At 38.3% G+C, this 19,129-nt stretch overlaps 1 protein-coding gene and 1 non-coding gene across 3 annotated transcripts in view; one reads left to right on the forward strand and one right to left on the reverse strand.

Moving 5' to 3' along the window:
* The window catches only part of ABHD3 (abhydrolase domain containing 3, phospholipase), a 39,127-nt gene that overhangs the window by 14,818 nt on the left and 5,180 nt on the right, over positions 1–19,129 (forward strand). For both annotated transcript variants that reach the window (XM_040479244.1, XM_040479245.1), the window contains 3 exons: positions 201–246; positions 13,650–13,762; positions 17,883–18,056. In XM_040479244.1, coding sequence (XP_040335178.1) covers positions 201–246; positions 13,650–13,762; positions 17,883–18,056 — 333 coding nt within the window. The remainder of the gene's footprint in view (positions 1–200; positions 247–13,649; positions 13,763–17,882; positions 18,057–19,129) is intronic.
* Positions 8,421–8,566, reverse strand: LOC121033284 (small nucleolar RNA SNORA62/SNORA6 family). The gene has a single exon (XR_005791804.1). It is a non-coding gene; the product is annotated as a small nucleolar RNA SNORA62/SNORA6 family (small nucleolar RNA).

A 19,129-nucleotide genomic window follows, 5' to 3' on the forward strand; every position in this document is an offset into this window, starting at 1 on the left:
CTCACATATTGAACTTAGAGAAGTGGAGTGTATTTTAGTGCATTTAAATAAAATTGTCAAACATTCTCATGTCTTTGGAACAGATTTTTAAAAATCTTTTAGTACCCTAAAACAGTGCCACTGAGATTATTTTAATATGTATTATATTGTGAGCAAGAATTGTGTGTAAAAATAATAAACATTACTTTCCTGGTTTTTAGATGTGTGGTTTTTAACAACAGAGGAGTGGCAGGGGAGAATCTCTTGGTAAGTAAACTTAAGTTAATGACAACAGCTTAATTTTTAAAAGAATGATTTATAGGTTCATAATGAAAAGCACATTCTTTTTTATTTAAAATAACTGTGCATACAAGTTCATTGTGGAAAAATACAGATCAACAACAACAAAAAAATGAAATTTACAAGACTCATAATTATACAACCAGGGGAATCCCCTTGGTCTAGGTATATCCAGATCTTATATCATAAGTAAAATATATATAATATATTTCTATTTTAATAGAAATTAAGGTTATATTTTATAACTTTTATAGTTACTATATTTTAAAATCAATAGGTATTTACATTAGTTTTAATGGAAAACACATTTTCTTTAAAAATTAACTGTTAAAAATTAACAAATTAACCAGCACAATGATGCTTTTTTTTTCACTTAGAAATTTACTTTTGTCATGAAATGGATTGATGGTATGTTATATGCCTGTTTGCCAGTCAAAGTTCACATAGAAGAAATATTATTTAAATCTTTTTATTTAATCAGCCCTTTTTCCCTCTAGCCCCTAAAGTTTTTGTTAGAGGTTCTTCCACCTCTTAGAAAATTATCATTCAATCTGATGTTAAACCTGTGAGTTGGAGTGAGAACTCATATTCACTGAAATTTTTTTGAAGGTTTTCAACTGTCAATCCCTTACCACTCCAACAGGTCAAAGACAATTCTACCAACACTGAAAGAAGCCTTTTTTGTGTGTGTTTTGAGTCATTAATAGCAAATGATATTAAGACTATAAATAATTAAGTCATGCTGGAAATAAATATAATCATGTCACCAATGTCAGTACTTTATGAGAACTTGGGGAAAAAAGGTCTCTTGCACTTTGCTTTACGAAGACTTGGGTCCTGGAGGGAATCAAGATCAATATGATTTCAAAAACTAAAATTATAAAATGTTTACATTCTTACTCAAGCACCTCATAGTAAATAGTTTGATGTGAAGATTCACATTTCCTCACTTAGTCCAGCCCTCTAGAAATCTTGTGGACAAATGACAGATGTTCTAAAGGGAAAGATTTGAATTTGTCTCTGTGGCCCTGGACCAACAAAATCATTTTTGAGCCGCTCTTGTCTGCTGTGTATCTATCCTTCTGGGTGTTTTCAGGGTACAAAAATGGGGAAGACATGGTCTGAGGCTCTTAATGAGATAATGTACTGCAAAGTAAAGTCCATTAGGTCCCATAAAGTGAGGAACAAAGATCTGTTCATTCAGCAAAGCTGTGTTGTATGCCTGTTAAATTAGATACTGGACAAGGCAATAAGGTGAGGAATGTATTTGTTTTTAGATGCAACCTTAACCCTTAGGAGCTTTCACTTAAGTTGCAGGAGAGAGTTCAGATACTTGAAAATATATGCAATACAGTGCTAAGTGTAATTGTAAGAAGACATATAAAAATTGTAGAGTGTACAGAGAAGACGTAACTAAGTGCTTGGGGGAGGTGAGAGAACATCAGAGCGGAGTTAAGTTTGAGTTGTATCTTGAAGGCTGTAGTACTAAACCAAGAGGGAATAGAGAAGCTTTTTCAGCATAAAGAGCAAAGTATTTAAGAGCATGGAACAGCAAGTACTTACTGGTGGAGGGATAATGATCATGATGATTTTATCAAATGTTTATTGAGTCCTTAAAATATATCAGTTATGTCTTTTTGTGCTTAATGTTCAGCAGTAGTAACAACACAATGATCTGGGTAAGCATCGCCATCATCACTGCCATTTGCCAGATGAAGAAAGTGAGACACAAATAGGTTAAGAATTTGCCTAGCCAAGAAATTCAGAACCAGGATTCAGACCCATGTAGTCTGACTGTGTGCTTATATTCTTGAATATTATGCTGTGCTCCCTCTCATTTAAGAAGTGGCAGGGATTCTTCTAGAGGGGGAGGGCCAGATTTTGAAGAGTCATGTGTAGAATCCCAAGGAACCTGGTATTGAATCATTGACATTTAACATTTTTTCCAGCTTTATTGAGGTATAATTGACATATAAAATAATCTGATTATGTCCATGTTTCAGAGAGAGAACCATAGCAGCAATGTGTAGAAAAGAGATGGGAAGGAGTATGGAGGCTGGGAGGCCAGTTGGAAAGCAGTTACTATAGATTTACCTAGAGTTTAAAAATAGAGATAGGAGGGAGGAAGAGGAGAGAATGAGAATGAAGGGTATTCATGGGGCAGAAAGAATAATATTAATTAATTGCAGAAAGCAAAGAAAAGAGAGTCAAGGTTGACATTTCTAGCTTGGCTGCCGGTAAAAGACTCTTACGTTTGCTGAAATGGGAAACAGGGGAATTTATGAGATTTTTGGTGTAATAATAAAATAATTCAGTTTCAGATGTTTATGGTGCTTTGAGATCATCCAGGTGGAAATTTCTAGTAAACAGTTGGATATACTAGACAGGACCTCAGGAGAGATGTACAGCCTACAGAAAGAAAGGGATTGCCAGTGCACGAAGGGAAGCTGGAGCTCATAGTGGTTGAGATTGCTTCAGGATAATTTGAACAGCAAAAGGAGGAGGAGATGTATGGATAGAATCTTAGAACACAACAAATAGGAAGAAAGAGAGAAAAGGAAGAGCAAGAAACTTGAAAAAACTTCTATCCTTACCATTTAAAGTTATTTGGAAATTTACTTTGAAAGAATGCAGCAACCCAGTAACCTTTAGCCATAGCATTAATTGGTTTTTTGAAAACTCTCCAGAAACACCTTGAGTTCTTAGAAAGGGATAGGATATAGAGAAACATTTTTCAAATTTTATTTTATCAAACTTTTATTTTATTTTAAAGAATTTAGAATTCTAAGTGAGAGGGTAAGAGTAGCTTGGTCTCTAGAGTCTCATACAGAATATTAGGTTGAATTCTGATCAAATAGTACCTCCAGCAAATATTTGTATCACAAAGGCTAATGTAATCTAATTTTAGAAAGAATAAAGGGGCGCCTGGGTGGCTCAGTCAGTTAAATGTGCTACTCTAGATTTTGGCTCAGGTCATGATATCAGGGTTGTGAGTTCAAGCCCCAGGACCCTCCTCAGCGCTTACGCGTGCGCACGTGCACTCTCTCTCTCAAAGTAAATAAACTAAAAAAAAGAATAAAGATGTAAAATAACCAAAATATAGCTACAATTATATGCTTTAAAACGACTGCTTTAAAAAAAAGAAATTTAAGGGGTGCGCCTGGGTGCCTGAGTTGGTTAAGTGTCCGACTTCAGCTCAGGTCATGATCTCACAATCTGTGAGTTCGAGCCCTGCGTCAGGGCTCTGTGCTGACAGCTCAGACCCTGGAGCCTGCTTCTGATTCTGTGTCTCCCACTCTCTCTGCCCCTCCCCCACTCGTGCTCTGTCTAACTCTCAAAAATGAATAAATGTTAAAAAAAATTAAATATTAAAAAAAACAGAAATTTAAGGAGGAAATTAATTATAATTTAATATATACCTTTTGTACCCTAATGGATCACAAAAACAAGATGCCAATATTGATTATTAGAGCTAGCTTTATTTAGATCAAGGGATCTAAATAAGATCCCTTGATAATCCTTATTTCTGCCTTAGATCTATGAGCAATTTCTGTTTCAAACTAGAGGAACTCTGTGTATACTTACACCTCACCTTGTTCCAGAAAGGATTTAATGTAGTTCAGACCCAGAGTAAGTAAGAACTTCCTATACGCATAAAAAAGAACAAAAGATGAATCAGCAAAGATCAAACAGGCACTGTCTCTAACTGAAATTAGCCCAAAAGAGCTAGCAAAGGTGAAATGGAATTTAGAGTAAGCAGTTCTGCCAGGAGTGGAAGAAATGCAAGAGGAAAAGTTTGCCGAAATATGTTGGTGATATACTTAGAATTCATAGGGATTACTATGACTCCTGCAGAGGAGAATGAGAAAGAAATTTTCCACTACGATGTTGTCCTCATTTCTAATTACACATTGTAGGGTTCTAGAAAAGGCAAAAGCCTTGCTCACTAGGAAATGACAAGCCTGCACATTGTCCTCCCTGGGGCTGCTACCTATAGAAGACAGAGAGTCCTAGTCTCAGTAGATTGCGATTCAGATATTCCTACAGGGTTCTTGGAGTCCTTGAAGTAGATAGTACCTTGTCTTGCTCTCTGCAGATGGATTTTCAAGGATAAGAATCCAGGAATCCAAGTTGTCCACAAACTCCCTAGTATTTGTAATTACTTTATGAAATATTATGTTTCCATTTTAGTTTAGGAATGATAATTTACAAAGCCAAAATTGAGTTTGTTGAAAGCTATATAGTGGCCCCATTTTTTGCTTTATGGGTCATACAGACTTCTGTGTCTCTAGGCACAATAGGAAAACAGCCACCTTGGAAAATAGTCTGGTACTTTCTCAAAAAGTTAAACATAGAATTACCATATGATGCAGCAATGCCACTCCTATGTATATAACCAAGAGAAATGAAAATGTATGTTCACATAGTAACTTGTACGTGAATATTTATAGCAGCATTATTCATGTTAACCAAAATGTAGAAAGAACCCAGATGCCCATTGCTGGACAAATGGGTAAGGCAAATGTGGTATATCCACATCACTAGATATTGGTCAGCATTGAAAAAAGAATGAAGTACTTATACATGCTGTAACATGGATGAACCTTGAGAACATTACGCAAAGTGAAAGGAGCTTGTCACACAAAATCACATGTTGTATATCCCATTTATATAAAATATTAAGAATAGGCAAATCAGTAGAGACACAGTATATTAGTGGTTGCCTAGAGCTGGGGGAGGGAGGGTGACTGCTAATGGTAGAGGGTTTCTTTTTGGGGTGATAAACATGTTCTGAAATTGTGGTGGTATTTGAACAGCTCTGAATATACTAAAACCCATGAATTGTACTATTTATTTATTTAGTTTATTTAAGTAATCTCTATGCCTAATGTGGGGCTTGAATGTATGACCCTGAGGTCAAGAGCTGCACGCTCTTCCACTCTTTCAGCCAACCAGTCAGGAAGCCCCTACATTTTAAGTAGGTGAATTGTATGGCATGTGAATCTTGTCTCATAAAGCTTGAAAAAAGCCTTTGGGCACTTTCCAGTTCAAGTTAAAGCTCACTCTGCAGGTAAGGAAGAGCCAATGGTGGGGAGCAGAAGCTAGAAGATACTTTAAAGCAGGTTCTGCTCGGGGCGCCTGGGTGGCACAGTCGGTTAAGCGTCTGACTTCAGCCAGGTCACGATCTCGCAGTCCGTGAGTTTGAGCCCCGTGTCAGGCTCTGGGCTGATGGCTCGGAGCCTGGATTCTGTGTCTCCCTCTTTCTCTGCCCCTCCCCCATTCATGCTCTGTCTCTCTCTGTCCCAAAAATAAATGAAAAACGTTGAAAAAACTAAAAAAAAAAAAAAAAAGCAGGTTCTGCTCAAAGTGTAGTTTTGTGGATGAATTCCATTTCTCAAATGTTCTGATACCAGCCCCTGACAAGACAAGGGACTGCGACAGAATGTAAACCAACCACCTTCAGTTCCAAACACACTGCGGAAGTGAGCCAATTTTTTTTTCCTCCTAGCAATACTCTTGGTGAGAGAAGCAGTGTGCTTATTTTACATTCTGACACCAGCACTTATCTCATCCCGGCCTGGCACTTTGAGCAGCTTTGCTTCAGAGATCCTCTAATCCTGAAAAGCTCATTTTTTAAATGAGCACACCTCTGGAAAAGTGGGGTGACAGGCCTGAGGTCATAAAACTGATTAGTGGTCTCAGGGCAGGAACTCAGGCTGTTTGTTGGAAGTCTTTACCTCTCAGCACTGACTTTAAGTCAAATCAGCCTGAAAATCTGGGGTTAGAGATAAAAGGAGTTTTCAACGAGAGGGTTCCTACCTCAACATCAGATAGTGGGTGGTTTATTAAAGGCTCAGATCTAGAGAAATCTGCTCTTGTTTCCTACTGAGCTTTACCACCTTTGCTTTTCATGGAGGCTAATGGGATGGGAGGGATGTAAGGCTCTCTCCCCTCCTGAGCCCTGTTTTCTGAAGGAGGCATTCAGAAGGGAGTAAGGACCTTCCTATGGTCTGATGGAGGAGGAACATATAGGGCAGGGCTGGTTAGGACACAGTTCAGTTGTCAGACTCATACCTTCAGACTCTGCCTTTCCTGTACTCAGTACCTTCCTGCTAAACTACATTGTGTCCCATCCAAGTCTGCTCTTTCCTAAATGCTCCAAAAATAACCTCTCTCTCCATCCTCCACCCCAATCAGAACAAGAAGACTCATCTCAGCCAGATGTAGGATGAATGCATTGAATCCTTTAGAATTTTTTCCTCACGTTGATAGGTCCAATTCAGCAATACCAACTGTTGTAAGTGGTGGGTACACAAAGGATTGTACAATTCTCTGTAGTTAAACAATTTTTCAAATAAAGAAAAATAATGTTTAACTAGGTGGCTCAGTCAGTTGAGCATCTGACACTTGAGTTTGGCTCAGGTCATGATCCCAGAGTCATGGGATCCAGCCCCAAGTTAGGCTCCATGCTCAGCATAGAGCCTGCTTAAGATTCTCTCTCTCTCTGGGCGCCTGGGTGGCTCAGTCGGTTAAGCGTCCTACTTCGGCTCAGGTCATGATCTCATGGTTCATGAGTTCAAGTTCCACATCGAGCTCTGTACTGACAACTCAGAGCCTGGAACCAGCTTCATATTCTCTGTCTCCTTCTCTCTCTCTGCCCCTCCCCTGCTCACACTCTGTCTCTGTCTCAAAAATAAATAAACATTAAAAAATTAAAAAAAAAAAAAGATTCTCTCTCTCTCCCCTGCTCACATGCGTTCTCTCTCTCAAAAAAAAGTTTAAATAGTTAAAGAATTTCTAGGAATAATAACAGTAATTTAATAGCCACCATTTATTGAATGCTTAATATGTGCCAGGTGATCCTATAAGATATGTGATGTTTGACAGCACTTCCCTGTGCACTGCAAAGAATCCCCGTAGCACTAGATTTCCTTCTTCCCAAGTCGCTCTAGATCATTTTATCATTCTTGTCACTGCAGCCTCCTCCTCTCTTGGCTCAGCTCTCACCCTATTTCTTTATTTTTCTGCTCTCACCCTTTTTCTTTATTCTCCTGCTCTTTGCAGTTGGTTCTCAGCCCTGGCTGCACATTAGAATCCTCTGGGAAGCCTTAAGAAACTACTGATCCCTGGACCCCATCCTCCCCTCCCAGATTCTGATTCATTTGGTCTGGGGTGGAGTCCAAGTGTCTGTGATTTGTCTTAACATTCCCCAGTGAGTCTAAAGTACAGGCAGGACTGCAAACTGCTGGACGGTGGCAGCAAACCCAGACAGGGCAGGGCGGGCATGGGTCTTGCTTCTTAGGAGTTTGGACCAAAGGTAACTCCTGTCCACCTGGCTGATCTGCTTTAAGCCACTTCATTTATTGGTATAACTGTGTAGCATGACTGCATATGCATGTAGCCATGTAGAACATTAGTGGGAATGTGGCACAAAGGCTATCTTGATCTCAGAAGTGGCCAGGAGATTTTCTGGAGCCCTTTGTTTTGTGGCAAGTTATTTCAAGAAAGGATCCAAGCCCAGGCACTTTTAGACACTTGGTCATTTTATATGTCTATCAGTGACTAGGTAAAATGATTATTCATTAAAGTACTGGTTTGATTTATGTATGCATACTGTTGTTTTCTCTGACTCCTTACTTAACAAAAGCATCTTCCAAAAATAAAATCAGTTTTCCTAACGACAATTTTAGCAAATGACTAGGTACTCATCCCAGGGTGGATGGAATGAAAACAAAACAGCAGCAGCAACAAAAACATGCTGCAGAGATCAGTTAAGAAGCATGATTAGAAGCACCTGGGTGGCTCAGTCAGTTAGGTGTCTGACTCTTGATATCAGCTCAGGTCTTGATCTCAGGGTTGTGAGTTCAAGCCCCACATTGGACCCAGAGCCTAGTTTAAAAAAAAAAAAAACAAAAAACAAAAAAACATGATTAGTACTCTTATGGAAGGATTATTTCTTCTGGGGGCCTACATGCATATAAGAGTTACAGAGTTCCTTTAAGCAACATCTTGTCCAATATTTTAGTACAGGAGAGGAAATACTTGAGAGAGGAAGGCTGTGAAATGAAGTATTCTAAGCTCCTGATTATTATCAGACATTACAATAAAATAAAAGTGGAATTAAAATGATTTTTTTCCCTACTTTTAGCAAGTATTACTATCAAACTCCATTCATTGGGCCAGAGACCCTGTGGTTTGAGCAAAAGACTTGCCCCCATGTAGCATGCTACCTACACTTATGAGTTCATTGGCCAGCCAAAATTGAAATGATTTTTTAAAAGACATTTAAATATCTGTCTCAGTTTTCATTTTACTAGACAGAAAACTAAAATCTTAGCTGGCCAGTTCAGTATTGGATGTGTGGCAGCTCCAGCACTGAGGAAAGGGTCCTGGGTTATGGCTTCTACTGCAGATTAGCAAATTAATCTCCTCCCAGAATAGCTAGGGAGAGTCAGGCTACCTGATTAACAGGGTGAATTTTAATTCATTTCTAGACCAGAAAAAAAACCCGTTTTTAAATGAAATTTGTATTTTAAAACAAATGACTTCTAAACCAGGACAGGAAAATTCTCCTGCAGGTTAGGGAGAACTCAGTTGTCTATTTTTTGGAAGTTGATTAAGGATAGATTATATGTAGTCCATAGATAAATACAAAATATATGCTTTATTCTTTTCCCGTTACATGTGAATAATTAAGAATTCATTTTACTTCATTATTCTCTTTAATGACTTGTTAAAACTAACCTCTAAAAGCCATTAAACAAATTACTATTGTTTCTCTGTGATCATAGCAGCAGTTGAAAAATCTTGGTTTGTAATTATTTCAAGTTATTACAACTTATAAAATATTTATGCCTGAACATCTGCTGGAAGGTTATCTATCCTTTAGATTTTCTTCACTTTTCCAGAAAACCTTTCACATCCACATGTGAAGGGAGTTTTCACCATCCAGCTGAATCCTGTGAGGTCTCCTTTAATCCCTTTTCTCATTAGATATGGCTTACTTTATCTCTGTTCTGGAAGCATGGAAAAAGACAGGAATTACTGCAATAGGATTAGTTGCTGGTTGCATTAGTAGCCCTAGCAACTGAGAATTAACTAACGTTTTGTCTAAAAAGCCGCTAGTTATATTTTTAGACCTGAAGGAAATGTCTGCCAGCCCTGCCAATTCAATGTGTTTGCTATGTACCCTGGATGAATCCTTTCTTTAGTGAGACTCAAGTCCTGTGACAAAAGAAGGGAAATGATATTTCCAATTGGAACCATCAAGTAGCAAAAGGTCTTGTGATATAACCACATAGTTTTGCATATCAGAAGTTACTCATCAGGTCTTTTCATTTTTCAGTCCTGTGTATTTCAGTTCGGTTTGGACAAGTATTTTCTTGACTGTCAGAGATAGAGGCGAGTAAGATAGTAATAGTACGGACCAGGAGCAGACTGGCTGAGACAATTAGGGGTAGAATTGGGAACGGCTGTGAGGTCACTGGAGACCAGGGGCCGAGTCTTTCCTTTTCTCTGACATTTAATCAACTCATGATTTCATGCCTTGACAGTGAAGGACACTTGGCAGATGAAGTTCACACAGGTAGTAAGGATAATATGAGGCCAGCAACAAGACAATAGTGGTGTCTCACTGACCTGAATTTGTACCTGTGAAGAAATAGGAAAAAACAGAGCTGGAAAAGCAGCTTGACATATTGTGGAGGGCCTTGAACACATGGCAGAAGAATTTGTCCTTCAGTCAGTCATCAGTGGAAAGCTAATGAAGAATTTTAAGCAAAAATACTGTCATGATTAGAGCTAGAAATGCTCTTTAGGAAGATTAATCCATCAGTGAGTGGGATATATGATAATGGATGGTTATGAGGAAAGACTGGGAGTTAACTAGTGAAGAGGTTACTGCGGCAGTTCCAGTGAGAGGTGGAAAGTCCTGGTAGCCAAGACAGCAGGTACCATACCTTTGTCACATCCTCACCTTTATGGCACTTAACCATTCCCATGCATGGCTACCTGATGGCTTCTACCTGAAAGCACTCACATCTCTTTGACTGGGGCCTCTCTAGCTACTGGAGCCTGCTGGACTGTACTCCGGGCCAACCAGGAGTTAACAGCCTCCAGGAGCAGCCTTCAACCAGTGCCTGAAGGGAACTAGTGGAACCCATCTATCTCACCACTCATTTGGATAATTTTGAACCACATTCACACAGTCTGCCAAAGTGCCTCAGAGGATTGGGTCCCTGTTGCCCACAGCCACAAACTGTTTAGTCACATATGCTTTATTGACTTCCTACCTTCCCTGACACACTTCACCACTCCTCTACTGGTGCTCCCTGCTACCACCTTCCAAATAAATTGCTTGCACTCACATCCTGTCTCAGGGGCTCTTCTAAGGGAATCTAATATACCAGGCCTTTACTAGAGTGGAAAGAAGGGGTTTCTGGCATTTTCTGCAAAAGACACTGAGGAGGAAGAAACTAGAGGATTTGGCAGTTTACTGACTATAAGATTAAGGGAGAGGGAGAAGGCATTGCCACCAACAATTTTAACTAGGAAAATATAGGTGTCATTTATTTTTAAAATGGGAAGTTAGGGGGCACCTGGGTAGCTCAGTTGGTTAAGTGTCCAACTTTTGATTTCAGCTCAGGTCATGATCTCACAGTTATGGGATCAAGCCCCACATTGGGCTCTGCACTGAGCATGGAGCTTGCTTAAAATTCTCCCTCTCTCTCCCTCACCTTCTTCCTCTCTCTCCCTCTTCCTGTCCTCTACTCAAGCACAGTCACACTTTCTCTCTAAAAAAAAAAAAAAATGTTAAGGGGCACCTGGATGGCTGAGTAGGTTAAGCGTGTGACTTCAGCTCAGGTCATGATCTCGTGGTCCGTGGGTTCGAGCTCTGCATGAATAGACTCATATGTAATAAAAATACCAAGGAAGGATTTCTTCACCTAAATTCTTGTGACAAATTGTGCAGTCACTATGAATGAGCATGGTAGTAGATATTATTCCATTTAGATTTTACAAATGCATTTAAATCAAAATATTTTTTAAAGTATCTCATCTTAGGGGTGCTTGGGTGGCTCAGTCGGTTAAGCACCTGACTTTGGCTTAGGTCATGATCTCATGGTCTGTGACTTCAAGCCCTGCATTGGGCTCTGTACTGACAGCTCAGAGCCTGGAACCTGCTTCAGATTCTGTGTCTCCCTCTCTCTCTCTCTGGCCCTTCCCTGCTCGTGTACTTTCTCTCTCAAAAATAAATAAATGTTACAAAGAATTTTTTTTACATAAATAAATAAAGTATCTCAGCTTAGCTGATATATTTATGATTTATATAAATAAATAAAGTATCTCGATTAGGTGATAAGGTATACCAGGAGTCATTTAACTTCTCTCAACTCAGTTTCCTGTATAAAATAGACATAATAAGGGATCTTTCTCAAGGTTTTGTTTTGTTTTGTTTTTTAAATAATTTTTTAGGGGCGCCTGGGTGGTGCAGTCGGTTAAGCGTCCGACTTCAGCCAGGTCACGATCTCGCGGTCCGTGAGTTCGAGCCCCGCGTCGGGCTCTGGGCTGATGGCTCAGAGCCTGGAGCCTGTTTCCGATTCTGTGTCTCCCTCTCTCTCTGCCCCTCCCCCGTTCATGCTCTGTCTCTCTCTTTCCCAAAAATAAATAAACATTGAAAATAAATAAATTAAATAAATAAATAAATAAATAAATAAATAATTTTTTAATGTTTATTTTTGAGAGAGAAAGAGCACAAGCGGACGAGGGGCAGAGAGCAAGGGAGACACAGAATCTGAAGCAGGCTCCAGGCTCTGAGCTGTCAGCACAGAGCTTGACACAGGGCTCAAACCCACAAACTGTGAGATCATGACCTGAACTGAAATCAGAAGCCTAACTGACTGAGCCACCCACGTTCCCCTTCCTCAGGGTTTTGTAGACACAAATTTAATTATTTAATAATTGTTCACCATTGTAAATCTTGTTAGGTTAACTCTCTTGTTTGGAGAGTTTCATATTTGCAGACCTCAGAAAGATGATAGTAGGCAATGTGTAGTGTTTTAGGCTTGAGATTAGTTGGAGGAATCATTAAAAACTGTGGCTTTCTCAGGCTTCTCATTAACAATTGAATGCTGAGCGAACATAGCCTTCCTATTCCGATCATGGTTTATTGGAATAGTAGAGTCAGGATGGTACAGGTAACTGTTTTTATTAAAGCAGTGTTACCAGATTCCTCTCCATGTTATTCAGTTTCTAGTTATTTGGTCTCACATATACACACACATATTCATATACACATTCTCATTTATTCTACAGAGAGGACTGCCCTCTCCTCCCACAGCTCAGACAAAGCATTTGTGAAGCTTTCCTGCCGGAAACAGAGCCCTTATTGATGAAGTTCACATGAAAAACATTTGTTTCAATGCATCATGTATTGAGGCATAATCACCTTTACATAATATAACATTTTAAGTGTTCGTTGCAGTGTAGTGTAGCTGGTGCTATATGGATGTATTATTGTAAAACAACATATTTAATAAATACAACTGGACATTCCTTTATCGAGAGTGAAGGCAGTGCCAGAAAACCACACTCACTCACTGGTAGACAACACTCAGGATAAAGAAAGCAGTTCCCGAGGCACCTGGGTGGCTCAGTTGGTTAAGCACCCGACTTCAGTCATGATCTCGCGGTTCGTGAGTTTGAACCCCACGTTGGGCTCTGTGCTGACAGCTCAGAGCCTGGAGCCTGCTTCAGCTCTCTGTCTCCCTCTCTCTCTGCCCCTTCCCCGCTCATGCTCTGTCTCTCTGTCTCTCAAAAGTAAATAAACATTGAAAACAAATGTAAAAAACAAAAAAAACAGTCCCCCAGTTAGAAAGCAGCCACAATTCAAAATTTTCGTGGCATTATTGTAAAGTCTCTTTTGTTTGTTTGCTTGTTTTTTTAATTAATCAATTACTTTGGTTTTGTCAGGCATAATTTTTTTTTTTTTTTTTTTTTTCAAAATAAAAGTGTAACTTTTCGCTGTTTCTTTCTAAATTGATCCTGTTCTTGTTAAATTGGAGACACATTTGAGTTTGGTACTGTGTATTCTATTTAAGGTATTTGTATCAGTCTTGCCCTATTTTTGTCAAGCCTTCCTTGCATGACCAAAGTCTTCTAGTCAGTGCCAACTCAGATCGTGTTGACTTTATATGGAATATGTATGAACTGCAAGATATGAATATGATAAATTATTATTTTTCATAGTATGTGCAAACAAAGGTTATTTTCTCATGTTTATGTCTTCTTGATCTTTTTACATTTCTGCATTATGCAAATCATTAGCCTCATAATTTTAAATTTTGTGCTTTACCTGTCTCTGCTTACAGACACCAAGGACTTACTGTTGTGCTAACACTGAAGACTTGGAGACAGTTATTCACCACGTGCACAGTCTGTACCCTTCTGCTCCTTTCCTGGCAGCAGGGGTTTCAATGGGAGGGTAAGGTTTTTCCTTTCTAAAATGTCTGACAGGGGTAGCTCATTTGGTTAAGCTCCAACTTTTGGTTTCAGCTCAGGTCATGATCTCACAGTTTCACGAGTTCAAACCCCATGCCAAGCTCTGTGCTGAGAGCATGAAGCCTGCTTGGGATTCTCTCTCCCTCGCTCTCTCTCCCTCCCCCACTTGAACTCACTCTGCCTCTCTCAAAATAAATAAAATTTAAAAACATTTTTTTAATAAAATAAAATGTCTGAGAGAGAAGTGGACTTACAGACTGCTTCTTTCAGAACTCTATAAACTACATAGGCATTTTAAAATAAATGTTTGATTATTTTTGTCTTATTTCACCATGTACGGTTGAATGAATGAAGTAATTAATTCAGGTGACTTTTAATTTTTCCTTGGCAACCAGTCTCTGTGGTGAAAAGGATACAAGTATCTCCTTGGGATACTAGGATTTTGTGAGCCTGAAGGCTTATTGGAATCCCATGATGTTGATTCCCATCACTCGACAGCTGCCATGTTGACCTTCAGATTCCCTAATGTACTCCCAGCCGTCCTTGTAAGTGCATCCTCCAGCACCACACAGGAAGCTGACCTTGTAGTCTGACTTTCATCATTCCAGTCATAGAAGTAATCACTTCTTGCTCTCTCCAGCTGAAGAGACCTTCAAAACTGTTTTTCTCCAGGTGTGGTGTTTTTGTTTGTTTTGTTTTGTTGCTGGGCAGATGGACCTACCCTGGAATGCTCTCCTAGAAACTGTGAAGTTTTATTGTTAACCCTACTCCAGCTGCTATTTTAAGCATATGAATATTATAATTTGTGCTTCTTGCAGTTACATTGAGGATTATTTGGAACATTTATGCCATGTTTACTCATTTCCACTAATAATTGTTTATCTTTTTTTGTTCTAGTGATTATGAACTTAATAATCTGGCAAAATTTTAATTATCTGGCATTTTACCATGCTTAGATTCCCTAAACTCTTGTCCAGAAGTACTTTTTTAAATCAGCAAACACATGAGATAGAAAGTGTATTTTTTCTTAATTTTGTCATTGGTTTATCTGCCATTTCAATTTTCAGAACATCTTAGGAGTATATTTACCTGAAAATGAATAGGCTTTACAAATGATAGATTCCGAAAAATAGTCTGTAACCACAGCTTTTTAGATTCTGAAAAACATAAAACTAAGAAGAAAAGAATACATTTCTTACATTAGCATGGAAGGTCTGACTTGACCTACTAAAAAGGAAGAAATCTGAATCAGTGCAGAAAATCCAGGCAGAATCTGTGAATTGTGCTCAGTGTACTTCTCTTTCCTTTGCTCCATAATGTGAGCCATAGAGGACAGGGTGCCAGCTGAACTTTTTCCCTTAATCATATAAATTCTTGACTTTTTAAAGGCTAGACCTTACATAAACAGGCCCAGATTCTCTATTCAGAAGCTCCTGGGAAATGCCTATTCATGTCCCTTTGAAGCCTCAGTGCCTGAAGGCAGAACTTGACCATTAGCCTTTGCAGCTGATTGAATATTAATGTCTTGTAAATTGTTTGAAGGAAGCACCCTTTCTAGTTGCCTAGCACTGTGACACGTTCCCAAGTGGGCTTACCACTTGGGGATGTTTTACAGCTTGACACATTTTTTTTTTTTCTTTTGGAAATGCAACAGACAAAAATGTAGTCTGTTGAAGATCCTAACATCCAGTGCCCTTGTAGACTGGATTAATCCCCATACCTGTGATGCCTGTGACCCAGTAGGGGATTTAAGCCAGAACTGAGTCTAGCCAAGGAATTCATGTCCTTCTAGACCCAGTCAAGTTTCAGTCTCCCAATGAGATGATAAACAAGCTTTAAAGAATGTATTTAAAATCCACATAAAAGTGAAGAGAATAATGATCTCCCATATATACTAATAAGCTGGTTTCAATAATAATCAACCTTATTCATACAGCTTCAATAATTATCAACTCACAGATAATCTTGTTAATCAGGCTTACCCTCCATTCCTCCCCAATTCTGATTATCTTAAATCTCATCTATCATGAGATTTATATCATTTATAAATATTTCAGTAGGTAATTTCTAAGAGGTGATTTCTCTTTAAAGCACACACACACACTGGTATCAGACCTGAACAAAACTAACAGTTTCTAAAAATCATCAAGTTAAATATTTTGTCAGTGTCACATTTCTTCGACTTTTGGTTGGTTGGTTTTACAGTTTGAGTTAAGAACCAGATAAGGTCCATAATTAGGGTTGATATGCCTCTTAATCTCTTAATTCTGGATTCTTCTCTCTCTCTCTCTCTCTCTCTCTCTCTCTCTCTCTCTCTCTCTCTGTCTCTTTTCTTTTGGTGAAAAAATGGAGTCCTTTTTCTGTCAAAGTAAAACAAACTGTTTTGGAGTAACATCTTGGTATTATTTTGCTCTTGAATAATAGCCAAGGAGTATCCCCCCCTACTTGGTCATGAATACTACCAATCCTTCCTACTCCTGAGAGCTTCCCTTCCAACCCTTCCAATTTGCCCATTATCTTACTGACATTCAGGCACTCTCTGACTTCAAAACAAAGAATAGGGCCACCAAAACTAAGACCCTAGAATGAACCCTTCACAGAAGAGTAAACATTATTCTTTAAATGACTTAGTGAACCACAGAACCTTATACCAGGAGTACAGTCATCATCATCATCATCATCGTATTATTATTATTATTATTATTATTATTATTTTAGGAGTACAGTCATTATTAAGAGTCATTTGCAAAAGCAAAACAAAAATCTCCACTTTTGATTTAAAACCTCATCACACTCACTCTGCAAGCCAGTTGGTTTGGGAAAGAGAATGAGACAATTTTTACCCATTTCTCCTATTTCACAACCTCGGCAATTGGAGAAATAAAGAATGGAAAATACAATGAGAAGCAGAATTTAGGCTGTCGTCCCTTTTTTAGTTGGCAATGGTAAACTTATATTTCTGACATTAGTGTTAGATTAAACCCCATTCTTGTTCCTTTTACCAAAATAGAACTAGATTAAAATTGGGAAAATTGATGGAATCAAAGGAAAAGTGGAAAATGTGTGATAGATAAGGACAAAGAATAGGAAAGAGTAGGAAGAGAAAATAAGTGATTTGGGGGCCAAAAGCTCTGCCATAACTCAGAAAGTCTAACTCTACACTAGGAAGCCCTTTGGAGACTTACTTTAGAGGGCAAGGGCTCAGAGGCAACCAGGATGCCCACACAGACCCATTACTCACAATCTCCAGGGCTAAACCCAGACACCTGTAATAGTTCTGAAAGCTCCGCAGGTGATTCCAATGTGCAGCCACATCTGAAAAACCACTCCTTCTTGCTCTCTCATCTATGCCAAGCGTTGGCAAACCATGGCTCGCAGGTCAGATCTGGCAATCTGTGTGTTTTTGTACAGTCCAAGAGCTAAGAATGGTTATTATATTTTTAGATGATTGAAAAAAAAAGCCAAAAGAAGAATAGTTCATGTCATGTGAAAATTATGTGAAATTTATTTAAATTTCATCCATGCAGAATGTTTTGTTGGAGCACAGCCATGTCCATTCACCTATATATTGTCTACAGCTGCTTTTGCAGTACAATCACAGAGTTGGGTATTTGTGACAGAGACTGTATGGCCAGGAAGGCCTAAAATATTTACTGTGTGGCTAATTATAGAAAAGTTTGCCTGAAACACCCCTCACATACTAAAACTAAACATTCACCTAAAGACTGAGGTCCAAAGATTTGTATATTTTTAATCATTATCATTATCATTTTGTTATCAATATCATTTTGATAATCTATGTGGCCTGGACATTAGAAACATTCTGTTGGGAGCACCTGGGTAGCTCAGTCGATTAAGTGTCCGATTCTTGACTTCAGCTCAGGTCACCATCTCACAGTTTGTGAGTTCAAGCCCCCTGTCGGCCAATGCGCTGATAGTGCAAGCCTGCTCGGAGTTCTGTCTCCCTCTTTCTTTGCCCCTCCCCCGCTTGTTCTCTATCTGTCTCTCAAAATAAATTAAATTAAGCTTTAAAAAAAAGAAATTAGATGTCTTGAGAGATACAACAAATTAATCACTAAGTTTCCTGTTTCTCCCCATTTTAGTATGCTGCTTTTGAATTACTTAGGCAAAATTGGGCCAAAAACTCCATTGAAGGCAGCTGCAACTTTTTCAGTTGGTTGGAATACTTTTGCTTGCTCTGAGTCGTTGGAGAAACCACTCAACTGGCTGCTTTTTAATTACTATTTGACAACCTGCCTCCAGTCTTCAGTTAATAAGTGAGTCATCTTTTAACATCTGACATCTTCAAACTTTTTGGATTACATGCCCCAACAGAAAAAAGTTGTAAAGTATAACACTGCTAATACTTGTATATTTATGTTTGCATTATATGCATTTACTAACCCAAATATTCTTTGTTATAAATATATACAAAAAATAAATATTTTAAGTATAAGCTAAAAATATAGGTAAAAGTTATAATGTTTTCTTTCTGTATCCCAGTGCACTGTCTTGTACAACCTGTAGGGTATGTGTCCTCACTTTGAAGATCACTGTTCTAAATTATTCTAAAGGACTAAAAGCATTAGCATTGAATGTGTTGAGTAACATTATACTCTGTTTCCCTAGTTCTTCTACCTAATGCTAATCTTATCAGTACCGAATTCTTTCCTAGGTAGTAAGCAATGTTATTAAGTGTTATTAGTGCTGAATAATGTAGTTTCTTAAGCATATGCTTGCAAACATGATATGTTTTAGAAGCTTAGGAAAATGCCCTTGGATATTCTAAGCCCACACATTTCTTAAGATTATCAGACACTATGTTTGCATTAGTTTTTCTGGAATTGTTTGTGTATCTTCTAACATTTAAATTGGTGTGATAACAGAGAACAGAGGTGTCTCTGTTTCTATTTTGATGACTATTACCATCTATTTTTAGGTGAATTGATCAATGTAATATAAATGCTAAATAAAAAGTATAGTTCATTGGTACATGTCTTCTTGAAAACCATAATTATCCCAAAAGTTGACATTAAACATTGGATTAAACTTAACCTACTTATTAAATTACAGATGTTGAGTATAAAATATTGATTAAAATATTTAAAAATTAGATCACTACTCATCACTGAAATGGGGCACAGTAGTAAGAAAAGTGAATGATCTGAATTAAAGTATCAGTTATATAAGAAAAATGACCACTATTTAGGTTTGCCTGGCTGGCTCAGTCGGTAGAGCCTGCGACTGTTGTTCTCAGGGTCATGAGTTCAAGCCCCACAGTGGGTATAGAGCTTACTTAAAATTAAATAAATAAATAAATAAATAAATAAATAAATAAATAAATAAATAA

This window comes from Herpailurus yagouaroundi, unplaced genomic scaffold (assembly GCF_014898765.1).
Source record: "Herpailurus yagouaroundi ecotype Mexico unplaced genomic scaffold, PumYag 142, whole genome shotgun sequence".
NCBI classification, from domain to species: Eukaryota; Metazoa; Chordata; class Mammalia; order Carnivora; family Felidae; genus Herpailurus; species Herpailurus yagouaroundi.